Source organism: Pongo pygmaeus, chromosome 6 (genome assembly GCF_028885625.2).
Source record: "Pongo pygmaeus isolate AG05252 chromosome 6, NHGRI_mPonPyg2-v2.0_pri, whole genome shotgun sequence".
In the NCBI taxonomy this organism is placed as follows: domain Eukaryota; kingdom Metazoa; phylum Chordata; class Mammalia; order Primates; family Hominidae; genus Pongo; species Pongo pygmaeus.
Genome location: NC_072379.2, coordinates 111,489,697 through 111,510,041, shown reverse-complemented (window position 1 = coordinate 111,510,041; position 20,345 = coordinate 111,489,697). Strand labels below are relative to the sequence as shown.

The 20,345-nt window shown below is 34.7% G+C and overlaps 1 protein-coding gene across 1 annotated transcript in view; it reads left to right on the top strand.

Moving 5' to 3' along the window:
- BMT2 (base methyltransferase of 25S rRNA 2 homolog) overlaps positions 1–19,893 on the top strand; it is a 118,029-nt gene extending 98,136 nt beyond the window's left edge. The window contains exons 4-5 of the mRNA XM_054494302.2: positions 6,314–6,428; positions 16,671–19,893. Of these exons, the coding sequence (XP_054350277.1) occupies positions 6,314–6,428; positions 16,671–17,300 (745 nt within the window). The 3' untranslated portion in view covers positions 17,301–19,893. The remainder of the gene's footprint in view (positions 1–6,313; positions 6,429–16,670) is intronic.
- The last annotated feature ends 452 nt before the right edge of the window (positions 19,894–20,345 follow it).

Sequence of the window (20,345 nt, the reverse complement as noted above, 5' to 3'; positions counted from 1 at the left end):
TTTTTTCCCTCCGTTCCCTCATTCTGAGTTTGTATCTCTCAGCAACTTTAGTTTATTTGTCATTTGCTCAGCTCTTCAAGACACACAAAATAATTTCAGAATGACTATATCAGCACCACCACAACCACAAACATTAAAATTCAGGATATTTTTGCAGTTTTTTTTTTGTCCTTAGAATATTACCCATCAAGATTATTGTCTTCAGAATAGTATGCTCAAGTGGTATTGAATTATTGGTTTTCCTTCTGTGTTATTTAACTAGATTCATTAGTTTATAGTGGTTTTATTTTTTGAATATGTAAAACATTAACAACTTTCAAAATTCAAAACTACAATGAAAGGTATACTCAGACATCCCATCTCATACTTAAAGCATCCACCTTGTTCCAAATCTTCTGAGGTTTTATTAGTTTCTGGTTTATCCTTTCTAGGTTTCTTTTTTGCAAAAATAAACATATAGATGAAAATAACAAAATAACTTTAAATCAATTTGCATAGATTATTCTGTTTTTTTTTCTTAATGGTGGAAGATTGAGGAAACATTCAAAAAGTAAGACTATCAAATATTTGAACAACATGATTAACAAACTTGCCCACTTATAAACATAGATGTAAAATCCTGAAAATACCTACACACAGTCGATTCTCATTTGTAAATTCCCTGTCTGTGAATTACCTAACTTACTAAAACTTACTTAATTGTAACCCTACAATCAATACTTGTGGCAAAAAATTTGACTCATTCTACACACAAATTTCCCAACTGAGGTCCAACAAGGTGAGCTATGCCTTGTTTCCGCTGTCTCACACAAACACCCTTTTCACAGCCTATTTGGTGTTACATTTTTTGTTTGTGCTTTTTGTTGATGACTTTGCTTTTAAAACAACCCCCACATATGGTGTTGAAGTCTAGTGTTCCTGAGCACAGGAATGCTGTATTGTGCCTTACAAAGAAAATACATGTGTTATGTAAGCTTCCTTCAGGCATGAGTTATAGTGCTGTTGGCCACGAGTTCAATGTTAATGCATCAACAATATGTATTAAATACAGTGCTTTTAAACAGAAACACATAAATTCAAGGTATGTGTTGATGAAAATGTTGTGACCAGAGACCTAATCCTGTAGTTTCCATAAGAGCCATTGTTCAGCATTCACTAATTCAACATTCATCGTCACTTTATAGAACCAAATAACCACAAGTAGCCAGAATTTACTGTATATACACACAGACATATAAAACAAATCCTTAGATTATGAAAAGAATAATATATAGAAACCAAATTAGGACCTTCCGAAGAATGCAAGATTGATTTGACACTATACAATTAATGAATTTTTTCTACCACATAAACAGATTAGTCATATCTGCACAAATATATAGACTGCATTTGATAAAATTCCACATGGATTTGTGTCAAAAAAAGAAAAACCACCCTAGCTAAGCATAAAAATGATTTCATGAAGTCCTGGCCAGAACAACCAGGCAAAAGAGAAATAGAAGGAACAAATAGAAGCGGAGAAGTCCAACTATCTCTGTTTGCAGATGACATGATTCTATATCTATAAAACCCCATAGTCTCTGCTAAAAGCTCCTAGATCTGATGATCAACTTCAGCAAAGTTTCAGGATACAAAATAAATGTACAAAAATCAGTGGCATTCCTATACATCAACAACATTCAAGCTGAGAGCCAAATCAAGAACACAATCCCATCCACAATTGCCACAAAAAGAATAAAATACCTAGAATACAGCTAATCAGGGAGGTGAAACATCTCTGCAACAAGAATTGCAAAACAATGCTCAAATCAGAGATGACACAAACAAATGGAAAACATTTCATGCTCATGGATAGGAAGAATCATTATTGTTGAAATGGCCATACTGTCAAAGCAATTTACAGATCCAGTGCTATTTTCATCAAACTACCAATGACATTCTTCACAGAATTAAGAAAAACTAGTTTAAAATTCATATGGAACCAGAAGAGAGCCCAAATCACCAAGGCAATTCCTAGCAAAAATAACAAAGCTGGAGGCATCACATGTTACCCAACTTCAAGTGATACTACAAGGCTACAGTAAACAAAACTGCATGGTACTGGTACCAAAACAGACACACAGACCAATGGACAGAATAGAGAACCCAGAAATAAAACCTACAACCATCTGATCTTTGATAAAGTTGACAAAAGCAATGGGGACAGGACTCACTATTCAATAAATGGTGCTGGGATAACTAGCCATAATCAGAAGATTGAAACTGGACCTCTTTGTTACACCATACACAAAAATAAACTCAAGATCAGTTAAAAAGACTTAAATGTAAAACTAGAAAAACCTTGGAAGATAACCTAGGAAATACCATTCTGGACATAAAACCTGGGAAAGATTATGACAAAGATGCCAAAAGTAATTTTAACAAAAACATTGACAAGTGGGACCTACTTAAACTAAAGAGCTTCTGCACAGCAACAGAAACTATCAACAGAATAAACAGACAACCTACAGAATGGGAGAAAATATAACCATGCATCTGACAAAGGTCCAATATCCAGCAACTATAAGGAACTTAAACAAATTTGCAGGCAGAAAACAACCCCATTAAAAAGTAGGCAAAGGACATGAACAGACACTTCTCAAAAGAAGACAAACGTGTCCAACAGGTATATGAAAAAATGCTCAACATCACTAAACGTTAGAGAAATGCAAATCAAAACCACAATGAGATACCATCTCACAGGCATCAGAATGGCTATTATTAAAAAGTCAAAAAATAACAGCTGCTGGCAAGGTTGTGGAGGAAGGGGAATGCTAATACACTGCTGGTGGCAATGTAAATGAGTTCAGCCATTGTGGAAAGCAGTGTAGCAATTCCTCAAAGAACTTAAAATTACCACTAGACTCAGCAATCCCCTATTATTGGGTATACACCCAAGGGACTATAAATCATTCTACAGTAAAGACACATGCACACATATGTTCATCACAGCACAGTTCACAATAGCAAAGACATGGAATCAACCTAAATGCCCAACAGCAGTAGACTGGATAAAGAAAACGTGGTACATATACACTATAGAATACTATGCAGCCATAAAAAAGAATGAAATCATGTCCTTTGTAGCAACATGGATGGAGCTGGACGTCATTATCCTAATTATCCTAAGCAAACTAATTCAGGAACAGAAAACCACATACCTCATGTTCTCACTTGTTAGTGGGAGCTAAATGATGAGAACACATGGACCCAAAGAGGGAAACAACATACACTGGGGATTACTTAAGGGTGGAGACAGAGAAGAGAGAGAATTAAAAAAAACTACCTATTGGGAACCATCTTTATTACCTGGGTGACAAAATAAATCAGTACACCAAACTCCCTAAACACCAAACTCCTGAGACACGTAGTTTACCTGTGTAACCTGTACATGTACCCCTGGACCTAAAATAAAAGTTTATAAAAAAGGAAATTCAACTTTATCAAGGGTAGTATATAAAACCTATACCAGTTATTACATTTAATGGTGAAACACTGGAAAATTCCTTCTGATGTAAGATTAATAGAAGTGGGCAAGTGGATGGACACTATCTACCAACATATTGGAAGTCCTCAGCCGAGTGGTAAGGGGGTAAAAAATGGATGGGTAGGTGGGTGATAGGAGAGGATGAAACACAAGTGTCATTTTTCACAGATTAGGAACTTATGTACCTAGAGTACACAAAATAATATACAGATAATCGAGATAAATTTCGTAAAGCTGCTGGATCTAAAAAAATAATACATAGTAGCCACCCCTTCTTCACAGAGAATACATGCCGACACCCCCCATGGAGGCCTAAAACCACAGACATTACTGAATCCTATACATACTATGTTTTTATATATACATACCCATGATAAAGTTTAATTTGTAAGTTAGGCACAATAAGAATAACAATAAAATAGAACAATTATAACAAAATACTATAAAAATTATGTGAGTATGGTATCTCAAAGTATCTTATTGTACTTCACTTACCCAAATACTATAAAAATTATGTGAGTATGGTATCTCAAAGTGTTTTATTGTACTTCACTTACCCTTATGATGTGAGATGATAAAATGCCTATACAATGGGATGGAGTGAGGTGAATAACATAGGTATTGTGACTTAGCATTAGGCTACTGTTGACCTTCTGACCATACATCAGGAGGAGGAGGATCATCTGCTTTCAGTAATCCTAGATCATGAAGCCATGCCTATGTCAGTTGTTAGATATCAGGATCATAAGATATCCTGTTAATGACTAATGCAAAAAGCTTGGATGCTTTGGACAAATGGATGTGATCCGTGTCCTGGGTCTGACGGTGTGAGAATTTACCATGCTACTCAGAATGTCACGCAATTTAAATCTCATGAATTGGTTTATTTCTGGAATTTTCTGTTGAGCATTTTCAGACCATGGTTAACTGCGGGTAACTGAAACCACAAAAGGTGAAACACCAGATAAGGGGGGACTGTTGTATCCAAGTAAATTGCATCCATGTAACCAACAATAAAAAATGAAATAAAAAAAAAACAGTAAAGTGTATCCATGGGAAAAAAGATAATAAAAGCATCAAAAACTAGGAAATACCAAGGAATATAACTCCAACGAAAGATGTGAGGGAACTTTTTAGAGAAAATGATCAAAACTATTGACAGTTTTTTAAGTAAATGGATAACTATTCGTGTTCCTGAATTTGAAGATTGAATATTATAAAGATGTTAATTCTCCTTAAGTGATCTTTAGACTTAATGCCATACTAATAAAAGTCTTAAGTGTACTACTGTACAGCATAAAAGTGAATTATAGAAGCACAAACAACTCAAAAACATGTCAAATGAAAGCAGCAAGTTACAAAATGTAGTGTAAAACTAAGCTGTAGACATTCAGTCGTAGGTACTTAAGACTATAAAAGGAAATCAAGGGAATAAATAAGGATAAGTGACTAAAATAGGGATAGTGACTACCTAAAATGAGGATAGTGACTACCATTTTGGAAAGGTGTGGGGGATGTCATCAGGGAGGGTCATGTTTCCAGGATGCAGTCATTATGTCTTGACCTGAGTGGTAATTACATGGTCACTCACTGAGTGACTGTTCTTTAAACTGTGTATGTTTTATGCAAATAAAAAATTAAGGAGCGAAGCCAAATAATTTGAAATAGGCGAAGTATATTACTGAGAATTGATCAGTTATTAAGCTAATCCATGATATGATTAAGTTATTGGTGACTGTTCCATAATGTTGAAGTAACTTGAATGGTTTAGGATACTTCATTGAGAAAGAAAATTCAATTTATAGGAAGTATATATTTTTTAAGACTCTCAGAAATGTTTTGCTACTCAGTTTACTAGAATCTATACTACAGAATTTAGCATATAGCAAATTCTGCTTTTACTAGGGAAGATCATTAGTGGAAGAAATACAAATTTTTTATATAACATGGTAATAGTGAGCAATGATATCTACCACCTTTTGAGCACTTACCATGTGCTAGGCATAGGGTCAAGTATTAAATGTATTATTAATTCTGGGAAAAAGTCTAAGGGTAAATACCACTATTATCCCCATATTACATGTTAAGGGTCAGAGTCAGGTTATCGTCTTAGCCTTTCTGATTCAAGAACTCCTTAACCATAGCCCAATAAGGGTAAGAATGACTAGTAGTGTGTATAGTATTACATATTGTTACAGATTCTCATTTGTTTTTTACTCTCACTCTATCATGAGTGTAGAGTGGAGTTTTCCAGAGACTACATACATAGCATGTGATATTGCAACAGCCTGAATGCAAAAGCAGATATTAGAATTCATTCATCTTCAATTAAGCCAGACATTAGAGACTTGAAAAAATATATTTTTAAAAAATGGGGGTTGGGGGTGGGGGAGCCAGGCTCAGTGGCTCACGCCTCTAATCCCGGTACTTTGGGAGCTGAGGCTGGAGGATCACTTGAGCTCAGGAGTTCAAGACCAGCCTGGGCAATACAGCAAGACCTTGTCTCAATTTTTAAAAAATTAAGTAAATATATATAAAACAAAGCCGTACTTTTTTACTATCCTTTTTAAGTCTAATAAATGAATATTTTTAAGACTTGTTCATCTTAACTTCAAATATGATCATTATTAATAGATATAACTCACAGAAATGAAAGCTCATTGGGGCCCTCAGTAATTTTTAAATGTGTAAAAGGGTCCTGAGACCAAAAAGTTAAAGAACCGATAATCTATGTGATTTTTTATATTCTCATATTTGATTTTGTTTTTATAAAATATCTGTTTTTAGGTTGCTACAAGCCTCAGGAAAAATCAGATTACTTGATGTTGGCAGCTGCTTTAATCCATTTCTGAAGTTTGAAGAATTTCTGACTGTTGGCATAGATATTGTACCTGCTGTAGAGGTATGCATAGTTTTGTTTTCAGACTTCAATATTTTACATGTATATTTACAAAAGAAAAGCACTGTCTTTGCATCCGTAAAATAGCAAATGTATTTCCTATGTACCCATTGAGGGGAGATTTCAAAATTAAATACATTTTGTGAAAAATTGAGCATTTAACCAAATATTGTCTTTATTTTCTTTATCATCTAAATAGCCATAATTTAAAACTATGTTAGAGCAAAATCATTGCAATTAAGAAACTTCAACTGGGCATGGTGGATCACTCCTGTAATCGCAACACTTTAGGAGGCCAAGATGGGTGGATCACCTGAGGTCAGGAGTTTGAGACCAGCCTGGCCAACATGGTGAAACCCCGTCTCTACTAAAAAATAAAATAAATTAGCTTGGCGTGGTGGTGGGTGCCTGTAATCCCAGCTACTCAGGAGGCTGAGGCAGGAGAATCGCTTGAACCCAGGAGGCGGAGGTGGCAGTGAGCCGAGGTCACGCCACTGCACTCCAGCCTGGGTGACACAGTGAGACTCCGTCTAAAAAAAAAAAAAACAAAAAAACAAAAACTTCAGTAGATTACAGAATTCCACATAGCTATAGTGTTTGGGTTTTGCATTTTGTTGTATTTGGTTTATTATTTTCTTTTAATGCATCTCTTTCTGAAATATACAGTGTTGTAGAGCCATTATGGAATAGTAGAAAGAGGCAAGGGCTTTGGCATCAGCCAGAACTTTATTAAATCCAGCTTGTTTGTACTTGAGTCAATGAAACTACTTAACACTTGGCCTGGTACATTATAGGAACTCAATAAATGATAGATACTATCCTTTGAGAACATTTCCTATGGGTCAGTTATGACACTATCATTTCAATTCAGTGAAGCAGTATCACCTCCTTATCAGCTTGAACTTTTTTTTAAGATGGAGTTTCGCTCTTGTTGCCCAGGCTTGAGTGCAGTGGCGTGATCACTCACTGCAACCTGTGCCTCCTGGGTTCCAGCGATTCTCCTGCCTCAGCCTCTCAAATAGCTGGATTACAGGCATGCACCACCATGCCCAGCTAACTTTGTATTTTTGGTAGAAACAGGGTTTCACCATGTTGGTCAGGCTGGTCTCAAACTCCTGACCTCAGGTGATCCACCTGCCTCAACCTCCCAAAGTGCTGGGATTGCAGGCATGAGCTACTGCACCCAGCCAGCTTGAACTTTCTTTTACCTTAATCACGTGATGCCAAGAGTTTGTGTTAAAGGTATTTTTTGAAGATAGATGACTCTAAAGTAGGCACAGTATTTATATCAGAAAAAGATTTTTTCCAGAATAACATTAATTCATTATGTTTACCATTTTACTCTTGATAGAACTCTAGACACAAAAATTTTTACAAAATGCATTTAAATATTTACAAAATGCATTTTAATGTTATTTTTAAAGCAAGGATTAGAGTATTAATATATTAGTTATTAGGGATTTTTTTCCCTCTACTGCTGTCTTCCCAATACCTAGAAGAGTACCTAGTATATTTAATACTTTTTTAAATAAAAGAATAGAATCATGTTTCCAGCCTAGGTTTGAACCTCCCCATCACCATTTTCTAGTCTCTGATCCTCAGTTTTCTCATCTGTGTAATGGGGTTAGTAGTAGACCACATTTCATAGGATGTTGTAAAGTTTTCTTGAAAAAAAAAAAAAAAGTATTTAAAGCACCAAGCATAGTAGCTCTTATACAGTGCCTGCTAAATAAATGTTTGTTCTTACTACTGGTAAGTTCCTGCATGAAGATTTAACTTTCATATGAAACTTTGATTATGAATCATTTTGATGAGCATGATTAAATCTGTATAACACCAAGGAACAAGCAAGTCCTAAAACCATTACTGTTATTTCTACTTTCGTTTTCTCTATTATAAAATCACTGTTCTTAGCTTACCACTGCAGAGAATTTCTGTGCCATCAGGAACTAGTTTTAAAGCCCAAGTGGCTTCATGCATGGATTATCTTCCCTTCCTTCCTCAAAATATGCATGAAAGATGTTCTTTAGGGACTGTTGAGACATCATGACCATTTGATCTGATCCTTAAGCTTAATATTAAATCTATTTATGGATAGGGTTATAAACACTAAATTGTATAGTCACCAGGGAAGACAAAAGACGGCTATACATAAGTAGTAGAATCAGAGTTTCACAGTTCAGAATCCTATAACTAATTTTAAAACAGTAAAGGGACTTACTCTTCCAGACAAGATGAGATAAGATAGACCAGCTTTATCCTCTTCCACTTGAAGCAACAAAATATTTGAAATAATCTTGACACTGCACATCAGGTAATGAAGGACAGTGATTCCTGAGAGATGGAAAACAAGCCCTACAATTACTCTAGGATATTGCCTTGAGAGAGTTTCCAGAATATAGCACAGGGAGAAACCCAAGCAGACAGAGTTCAGGTGATTCCGTGAATTGTGAAGACAGAGTTGCGAGTCCTAGGAGACCGAGGCAACTAGAGTTTCTAGAATGGTCTACTGAAAATAAGAAAGCCATAGAGGGAAAACTCCAGAGGCCTGCAAAAGGTCCCCTTTGAATACTCAGCTGAGTACAGATCAGCACACATGTATATGAGAAAACTACATGAGACTATATGAGAAAACTACATGAGACTATATGAGAAAACTACATGAGACTGGATAAGGTACTGTCCGAAAGGCTTAGAGATTACAGTGGCCAGCACTCACACAGAGAAGTATTAATATTGTTCCTGTTCCCATCAGCCATACTGGAGCACTCAAGATTCACAGACATTTAATAGACTACACAGAGAAGGGTCTTACCTCAATATTGGAGAATAATTTGCCTTAGACTAAACACTAGTGCTCTAGTCCCACGTAACAAATCTTAAAAGTAAGACCCAAAAAGTTCAGATTGTCTCTAGGTATCTTAACTACATCCCAGAACACAGTTCAGGAATATTTATAGCAATCCATAGTTATGTAGAATCCACCAAGGTAAAATTCACCATGTCTAGCATCCAAAAAAAATTACAGCCATGCAAAGCAGCAAGAAAATAGGACCCACAGTAAGGAGATAAATCAGCCAACAACGACCAACCCTGAACTGACACAGAAACAGGGACATTAAAATAGAGATAATACCAATTTGGGAAAATTACTTAAGCTAAACATTTGCACAGTTTATATTCTTTCCTTATGTTATGCTACAATACAGTTTTATTATTTAAAAAAATCAAAACTGTATAAAAAGCTAAGTAGAAACAGGAAGATATTTTAAAATACCACATCTATCTTCTAGAGACAGATACTATAATGTGTGATGTGAAGATGCATACTGGATAGGATTAATGCATATTAGATGTTGCAGAAGGAAAGGGAAATTGAAGATATAACAATAGCAGCTATCCAAAATGAAACAGAAAATTTTTAAAATAGAAGAGCATCAGTGATACAAATCTAAGCAACTAAATATAAGCATAATTGGAATCCCCCAAAAGGTGGGGGATTTGAAAAAATGGCCAAAAACTTTCCAATTTAATTAAAGCTTTAAACTCAAATTCAAAGAAGCCCAACAAACCCCAAACAAAAGAAACATCAAGAAAATTACACCAAGGAACATCAAATCAAACTTCTAAAACTAGTGATAAAATCTTAAAAGCTCCCAGAAATTGTAAAGACACCTTAAAGTACTGAAAGAAAAAGTCACCTAGAATTTTATACCCAGCCAAAATGTCTTTCAAAAATGAAGATGAAATCGATTTTCTTCAGATATGTAAAAGCTGAAATAATTCAATATTAGCAAGCTTGTATTATAAGAAATGTTAAGGTGGAAGTGCTTTAGCCAGGTAGAAATATGGCTCTACACAAAGGAATGAAGAATACTAGAAGTGATAACTATACAGCTAAAAAGATTTTCTCTTGTTTAAACTCTTCAAAGATAATTTACCATTGTTTTGGGTTGAATTGTTCAACCTAAAACAGATATGTTGGAGTTCTAACTCTAAAGATGTGACTTTATTTGAAGATAGGAGCTTTACAGAGGTAATCAAATTAAACAGGGGTGATTACAGTGGCCCCTAGTCCAATACGACTCTGGTATCCTTATAAAAAGGAGAAATTTTAACTCAGAAACAAGCACACAGGGAGAACGTCACATGAAGATGAACACAGAGATTGGAGAGATGCATCTATAAACCAAAGACCACCAAAGATTGCCAGCAAACCACTAGAGGCAAGGCAAGAGGCATTGATTAGATTCTGCCTCACAGCCCTCAAAAGGAAGAAATCTTCCCAAAATCTGGACCTCAGACTTCTAAGCCTCCAGAACTATGAGAAAATTTATATTGTTTAAGCCACCCAGTTCATGGTACTTTGTTACAACAGCACTAGCAAACTAATACAACAACTTAAGCAAAAATAATGATATAGAGTGGGGTTTTTAATATAGATAAAATGAAAATTTATGATAGTAGCATAAAGGGTGAGATGAGAGAATCAGAAATAAACTTGGCCCTCCATATACTTGGATTCCACATCTGTGGATGCAGTCAACCACAGATCAAAAATATTTGCGGCAGGGCATGGTGGCTTACACTTGTAATATCCCAGCACTTTGGGAGGCCAATGCAGAAGGATTGCTTGAGCCAGGAGCTTGAGACCAGCCTATGCAACACAGCAAGACCCCATCTCTACAAAAAATAAGAAAGCCACACATAGTGCACTTGTAGTCCCAGCTGCTCAGGAGACAGATGGGAGGATCGCTTGAGCCCTGGAGGTTGAGGCTGCAGTGATCCAAGATTGTGCCACTGCACTCCAGCCTGGGCAACAGAGGGAGACCCTGTCTCAATAAATAAAAATAACAATACAACGATAAAAATAATATAGCATAACAACTATTTACATAACATTACATTGTATTACGTATTATAAGGAATCTAGAGATGACTTAAAATATATGGGAGGATATGCATAGGGTGTATGCAAATATACCATTTTATATAAAGGACTTCAACATCTGTGGATTTTGGTATGTACAGTGGTTCCTGGAACCAGTCCACTGTGATAATATTAGTACTTTGAGGTTCTTATACATTAAGTGGTGTAATATCGCTTGAAGGTAGACTGATAAGTTAAAGCAACTGCTGAAATAAGAGTTATACCTAATCAGCCAACAAGGCTAATAAAATCATTAAAAAATTAGTTAATTCAAAAGATCAAGGAAGAGGTGGAAGGGAACAACAATCAAGTGAGACAAGTAGAAAATAAATAGCAAGATTATAGATTTAAAACATAATCACATCAGTCAACACATTAAATAGAAATGGCCTAAATGCCCCAATTGAAAGGCAGAGACTGGCAGATTGGGGGAAAAAAGCCAAGACCCAAATATATGTGGCCCATAAGAAATGTACTTCAATTATTAAGACACAGAGTGAAAGCAATAAGATGGAGAAAAGAAAGCTGGCATGGCTACATTAAAATTAGACAAAGTATATTTCAGAGCAAAGAATATGATCAGGGATAAAAATGACCATTCCATAATGATAAAAGGGTCAGTTCATCAAGAGTACATAACAATCCTAAACCAAACTTGGTCTATGCACCTAATAACAAAGCTTCCAAATACGTAAACCAAAAACTGATAAACTGTCAAGGAAACATAGACATTGATAAAATTATAGAGATTTCAACACCCCTCTAAATAATTCCTAGAACAGGTATACTGAACACTTGACGAAGAATTCACAATGGAAATTAGAACTTTTTTGAAATAAAAATACAAGATATCAAAATGCATAGATGTCACTAAAGTCACAAAAGTAGTACTTAGGGGAAAATTATAGCACTAAACACCTTTATTAGATAACAGTCTCAAAGCAATGACATCAACTTTTCAACTAGAAGAAAAAAGAAGAGCATTAAATCCAAAGTACAAGAAAGAAAATAACCATGAGAGCAGAAATCAAATGAAATAGAAAACTTTCAGAAAAATAGGGAAAATTAATGAAAGCAAAAGCTAGTTCTTTGAGTAGATCAATAAAATTTATAAACTCTAGCCTACTGATCAGAAGTAAAGAGAAAAAGGTGACATCATGACAGATTTTACCAACATTGAAAGGATAAGAAAATATTTTGAACAACTTTATGCCAATAAATTCGACAATTCAAATGGACCAATTCCTTGAAAGACATAACCACCAAAGCTTATTCATGAAGAAACAGATAAGATGAATGGCCCTAAATCTATTAAACAAATTACGAATCGGCAGTTTAAAACCTTCCCACAAAGAAAATTCCAGGCACTAATGCCTGCATGTTAAAATTTACCAAATAGTTACAGAAGAAATAATACCAATTATATATATTCTCTTCCATAAAATTGAAATGGATGGAATACTTCCCAACTCATTCTATGAGGCCATTACTCTGGTATCAAAATCAGACAAATGTTACAAAACAAAACTACAGATCCATATCCCTTATGAATATAGATACAGATGTTTATACAAAATTTTAGCAAATTGAATCCAACAAGGTATTTTAAAAGGATAATATATAATGGCCAAGTTTGGTTTATCTCAGGAATGCAGGATTGGTTTAAAATTCAAAAACAATCTATCATATTAACTCAAAAAGGAAAAGTCATTTGATCATTTCAGTAGGCACAGAAAAAGCATTTGACAAAGCTTTGACAAAATTTAACATCTGGACTTTCCTAATTAAAAAAAAAACAAAACTCAGAAATTTAAGGCAATTTCTTGAACCTGATAAAAGGGTATCTGAAAAATCTCCAGCTAACATCATCCTTAATGGTGAAAGAAAAATGCTTTTCTCACAAGAACAAGGTAAGGATGTTTACTCTTACAGCTTCTATTTAGCATTTGTACTAGAGATTCTAACAATTCAATAAAGAAAGAAAAAGCAATAAACAGCATCCACATTGGAAAGAAGTAAAACTGTATTCACAGGTGTCATCGATCATCTATTTGATTGTTCGGTGTAATCTTCAAAGAAGCTCCTAAAACTAACAAATGAGTTTAGCAAGGTTGTAAGAGACAAGATAATATACAGAAATTTGTGTGTATATACTAGCAGCAACCAATCAGAAATTTTAATTAAAAACAGTACCATTTACTCTGGCATCAAAAATATGAAATATTTATTTTATATGTGAGCATATATGAAATATGTAGCTCATAAATTTGACAAAAGTAGAAAAATCCACATGCTGCAAATCACAAATTAGGAGAAAGTAAAGATGACCTAGGCTGGGTGCAGTGGCTCACACCTGTAACCGCAGCATTTTGGGAGGCCTAGGCAAGTGGATTGCTGGAGTCCAAAAGTTCGAGACCATCCTGGGCAATGTGGCAAAAACCTGTCTCTACAAAAAAAATAGAAAAAATTAGGCAGATGTGGTGGCACTCGCCTGTGGTCCCAGCTACTCAGGAGCCTGAGGTGGGAAGATTGCTTGAGCCCAGAGGGTGGAGGTTGCAGTGAGCTAAGATCACACCACTGTACTCCAGCCTAGGTGACAGAGTGAGACCCTCTCTGTATAGAATCAGTGCAGTCCTCATCAAAACTCTTGGGGGCTTTTTTGTAGAAATTGAAAAACTTATTCTAAAATTTGTGTGGAAATTCAAAGGACCTAGAATAATAGCTCAAAATAACTTTGAAAAAGGACAGTGTTGGAGAGTAACACTACCTGATTTCAAAATTATAAAACTACAGTATTCAAGACAGCATGGTATTGATGTTCAGGAATATCAGTGAAATATAATAGATGGTTCACAAATAGGCCCAAACTTAGATACGTGATTTTTGCCCAAGATGGAAAGCATAGTCTTTTCCACAATGGAGTTGAAACAAAGGGGTATCCATATACAAAAGAAGAAACTTCAGACCATACCACACTCCATATAAAAAAAATGACCTTGGCTGGGTGTGGTGGATCATGCCTGTAATCCCAGCACTTTGGGAGGCCAAGGTGGGCGGATCACAAGGTCAGGAGTTCAAGACCAGCCTGGCCAATATGGTGAAACCCCGTCTCTACAAAAAACACAAAAATTAGCCAGGCATGGTGGTGCGTGCCTGTAGTCCCAGCTACTCAGGAGTCTGAGGCAGGAGAATCACTTGAACCCAGGAGGCGGAGGTTGCAGTGAGCCAAGATCACGCTACTGCACTCCAGCCTGGGCAACAGAGACTCCATCTCAAAAAAAAAAAAAAAAAAAAAAAAACACTCAAAATGTATCATAGACCTAAATGAAAAAGCCATAAACTCTAAAACTACTAAAGGAAAACATTTTTTAAAAAAGTCTTTATGACCTTGGGATAGGAAAAGACTTCTTAGACCTGACTTTGAAAGCAACATCTAAGAAAGAACAAATTGATAAATTAGTCTTCATGAAAATTAAAAACTTCAGCTCTTCAAAGGACACTGTTAAAAGAATGAAAAGATAAGGCACATGATACTAAGAAAATATTTTCAAGTCATATATCATAAAAGACTTGAATCAAAAATAAATAAAGAACTCCCAAAACCCAGTAAGAAAATACTTAAAATTTAAAGCAACCCAATTATTTTTAAATGGGCAAAATATTTGAACAGACACTTTAACATAGAAGATATCTGGATGGCAAATAAGTCTGGGAAAAGATGATAAACAACACTAACTCATTAGGAAAATGCAGATTAAAACTGCAATACCACTACACATCTATTACAATTACTAAAATGAAATAGACTAGCTATACCAAGAGTTGATAAGGATTTGGAGGAACTGGAACTCACATACTCCTGGTGGGAACATGAAACTACATAACCACTTTTGAAATCAGTTGGGAGTTATTTAAAAATTAAACCTACTACACCACCTACTGTATGATCTAGCCACCCAAGATATTTCCCCAAGACAAATTAAAGAATGTTGATTCAAACATATGTATGGGAATACTCACAGCAGCTTGAATTGTAATAACCAAAAACTTAGAAACAACCCAGATGTCCATAAACAGGTGTATATGGATAAACCAACTGTGGTACATCCTTGATACAATGGGATACCATTCTGCAATTTAAAAAGGAATAAACTATTAATACCTGCAAGAAAAATCTCAAAATGATTATTTATATAAAATTCTAGGAAATACAAACTTCAATGGTTGCCTGCTGGCAGGGGAAGAGAAGGAAGGGACTATAAAGGGGAATAAGGAAAATTATGGGGTGTTGGATCTGTTCATTAACTTGACCATTCCAGTGGTTTCATGAGTGTAAAAATACATCACAACTTATCAGACTTATGCTTTTGTGTCACTTACACATCAATAAAGCTGCCTTTAAGAAAAAGGGAAGAAGAAAAGCATCTTTTTTTCGGGTACTAGAACATTGCATATCACTTTTCCTAATAAACAGTCCAGATGACTATGTGGCCGGCTTGTATATACACTAACATGAGTGAGGGATTAAGGTATTAGGTCATATCTTTGTTAATAATTATTGGTATATGATAGAGTAATTTTTGTCTAATTTTAAAATTGCTTTCTTATTCTGATTCATTTCCATAGTTTTAAGATTTTTATTCTGATTCATTTCCATAGTTTTAAGATTTAGCAAATTATATAATGTTGTTTATTCCTTTGTTATATTGTTTCCCATGGTCATTTGTCTAACTAAATTTAGTTTGTTCCAAACCAGGGATTAACTTTTTAATAGAATAAAAGTAATATTGAGGGTTACTTTTTAAATGGTTAAAGTTAACGGTTTCAAAGAACTTAAGTTTTGGAATCATTCTGCTTGCACAAATTTTATAATGCCTCTTTCATTATCCTCTTTATTTGATTCATCTTTATTTCATGGTATTTCTTGTTTAGTGTTTTTATATTAGTTTGTTTTTGGTAACTGTAAATGTTAAAGTGAATGTAAATAGAAATGTCATTCCTTTAAACTCCTACCCAAATTAAAATTCATGTAAGTCCCAACCCAAAATACACACTTAAATTATTTCCCATTTTAAATTGTTAGGCAAAAAATATATATTTAAATGATGATTAGCAGGTCTTTGGACTTAATTACTTTGAGATTTTTGTAAAAGTTGTGGTTGAATAAATCTGTTCAAGTTTAATAATTTAAAAGGAAAAATGTATAATCAGTGCTGGAATTACTATGATATGTGAAATGGTTTGCTGAAAAGTCTATGTATTAAAGTGGAAATAATCTTGAAGTTCTTAATATGCCTTGTTTTCTGTTTCTGCAGAGTGTCTATAAATGTGATTTCCTGAACTTACAGCTTCAGCAACCACTCCAGCTTGCACAGGATGCTATAGATGCTTTTTTGAAGCAGCTGAAAAACCCTATTGATTCTCTTCCTGGAGAGCTTTTCCATGTGGTTGTTTTCTCTCTCCTTCTTTCTTATTTTCCATCTCCTTACCAGCGATGGATTTGCTGCAAGAAAGCCCATGAACTGTTAGTCTTAAATGGTTTATTACTAATCATCACACCAGATTCCTCCCATCAGAACCGTCATGCTATGATGATGAAAAGCTGGAAGATTGCTATAGAGTCCCTGGGCTTTAAACGCTTCAAGTACTCAAAATTTTCACATATGCATCTGATGGCATTTAGGAAAATCTCTCTAAAAACCACAAGTGACTTGGTTAGTAGGAACTACCCAGGAATGTTATATATTCCTCAAGATTTCAACAGTATAGAAGATGAGGAATATTCTAACCCTTCCTGCTATGTTCGATCAGATATAGAAGATGAACAACTAGCATATGGTTTCACAGAACTCCCTGATGCGCCATATGACTCAGATTCTGGAGAAAGTCAAGCCAGCTCTATTCCTTTCTATGAGCTAGAGGACCCCATATTACTTTTAAGTTAATATAGAAGCAAAAAGGCCCTTTCAGTCCAGGCTCCTAAACTAATTGCTTACACCAATTGGAAATACTAACATGAACTCAGTACTGAAAACCTGGTTTGCATAAAAGAAATGCAGAGGTTTACAGAGTTTGCTATTTTTTTCTACTTCTCAATTTTAAAATTTATTCTTATATAGAAAGCTTAAAGTTTCATGCAGAGTGACTCATGTCATAGCAGAAACTACTGTTACTTTAGCATTTAGCACTATCATAGAAAGGTACCTTTTTCTCTTTAGTGCTATTGTGAAAACAAGCATAATTTGCTATATGTTTTCCTTTTCAACTTTTCAATGTTGACTATAAACCATTGAATGGAAAACTTAAGATGTAGAAAGCTGTAGATTGCACTTTGATGACTCACAAGTTAAATGTGATACAGAAAAATAGATTGGTTAGTTTTGTGATGCACTTATCTTTTTCTTTTTTCTAACTAAAATTGTGATGTTACAGAAAGTCATTTTATGTTCCTTTTTTGTCTGATGATCCAATATTTACTGAACTTTTTGTAACTGGTGATAATTCTTTTTCTTTCTTCCTTCTATTAAAAGCTCATTTGACAGCATCAGACATTGGGGGAGAGATTTCCCCCAAAGTGTGTATTCTAATTTTATTAGCCCTATCCAATAAACACCATTGCCAAAGTAGTATTTTCATAACTTTCTTGTTGATTTGGGCCTTGGTGTGAAGTATATTTACCTGAGAGTTCACTTTTACTTTTCTTAAACTTAGGCTTCATTTACAAAATTTTTTACTTAAGGAAGGAACAATGTAATACTCAATAATGACCTAAAACACCTTTTTGAAAGGGATTGCACTTGGAAGAGAGTTTATGTTCTGTTGAAACCAACTTTGATAGGGTCCTCACCTTTCCGTTAAGGAGGTGCCGCACTACAAGTTTCAAATTATATGGAGAAACCTAAAATTAACCCTCTGTTGGTGATCTCATAAAATGGTTTTGACCTTTTGGTATCTTAATTTCTATCTAAACTTTATCAGAAAATTTTCTTTGAATATATCAATTAGTTGGCTGTGGGAATTTTCCCTTTCCACATTAATAAATGCCTTTCTGTGTTTCTGAATCAGAAGCAAATGATTAGGGAAAAATATATGTCCAAACAAGACAAGATTAGTTTGAACAGTTAAGAACATTTAGTCCACATTGTCTTGTCAGCCAGCAGTTGTCATGGAAGCTATCATTTTTAAGAGTGCCACTGTGTGGATTTTTTTTTTCAAGTGGTTATTACATTAAAATTACCTCATACTGAGGTTTTTGCACTGAAATATCACAGTTTCAGATTTCATGGTTAATGTTGTGCGTATGTTTGTATGTTTTTAAAGGAAACTTGCATTTTCAATAGTTGATCCTAAATTTCATAAACTGCACTTCTTTACTCTGGTAAAGCTGATGTTTTTGTGCTTATTGTGAATTGCCGTAGTACCTTTGAATGTCAAACTTTATTTAGAAATATAAAACTTATCCTTTATGATATAAATGGTGGAGTGTATGTACCCAGTATTTCTAATTAAATTTCACATGCTAAATTAATGAAAGTAACAAGATTGTAATTTTTTAGTCAGTTGATTAAATGCAATAAATATTGGTTGCTCAAATATGCCACAAGTAACTCGAAATTTTTCATTTACTTTCAATAGCATAAGATTCTTTAATATTTAGGATTGACTGTTCTTTCCAGTTAAGCACTACAGGATTATGTCTTGTAGCTTCCCCAAGAGAAGGGGAAGAAAAAAAAAAGCACTGTGTTGAGGATAATACAGAACTATTTTGAACTATTTTGGTAGTACCTTTTACCATACTGTTTGCTTTTTGATTTGGGTAAATATTTTAAGAGCAAAGAAAACAATACACCAAATGAAAATGCTTTGAAAGTAAATGAAAACAGCGCTTTTGAAAGGCTGGTGTAGTATGACCCTGGAGTCAGCCTTTGTGTTACAGCGAAAATGTTGGTGCTATAAATTCTGATTGTTTACAGATGTTGATTCTGCTTATGCTCCAAAGTGTGCATGATATATTTTATGTAGTACTCTGAGGAAGTCTCTTTATAAAACCTACTACCACTTAGTATAAATTTGTTTGAATTTATATCATTTGTTACTGTATATTCAGCTTATTCCAATTAGGTTGGCACAGATTTAAACTGATACACATTCCACCAAAGCCAATTCAGTATATAAGTATTGAAGTATAAGCAGTCATTGCAGCTTGATGCCAGATCATGTATGTAATAACAAGTGGAAGTTAATAGGGCCTTCTAATACTGTATGGGTACTCCTAAGAATTATTTCATTTTGGATATAAAGAAGTTATGAGGCCTCCTGTCACATTCACAGCTGGTTCTCCAAAATAATTTGGTTGTTTCAAAAGCAAATGGTAATCATTTGGTTGGATTCTTCAGTATCATGACTAGATCATGTGGTTTTACCATAGTTGCCAAGTGGTGGGAGGTAGCATACCTAAAAATGTACGTGTGTGTTTGTTGTATTTTTTCACATTTTGTGAACAAAGCACATTTATTAAAAGTTTTAAATTTTCTAGTATTCTTTGTCTGTTACTTGTAAACCAAAAGTTCTGTGGTCTTTGATGTATCTCACTAAGTGATTTCAGCATTGGGAAGCAATTTAGAACTTGAGTGACTTGTACAATTTTCCCACTGGGTTTCATTTTTGTTAAATCCCTTAATGTCATAAATTTATTCACTGAGATCCAGAGAACTCAGGTGATTTCCCATTGTCATGTTTTGTCATGTTTATGGCAGAAGCAGGGCAACAGCATAAATTCTACTTTATTGTATGTCAACCATATCATTTTTTTTTTAAGTAAGCTACATAATTTATCAGTTCTTTCAGGACAGCAGATGTCTTTCTTGTGATATGAAAGGTTTTTTGTTGTTGTTTATTAAACAATTGTTTGAATTCTGCCATGTGCTATATGCTGGGAAAGCAGCAAGGATTGGAGTGATCATTGTCCCCTGCTCTCATGGAGCTTATGA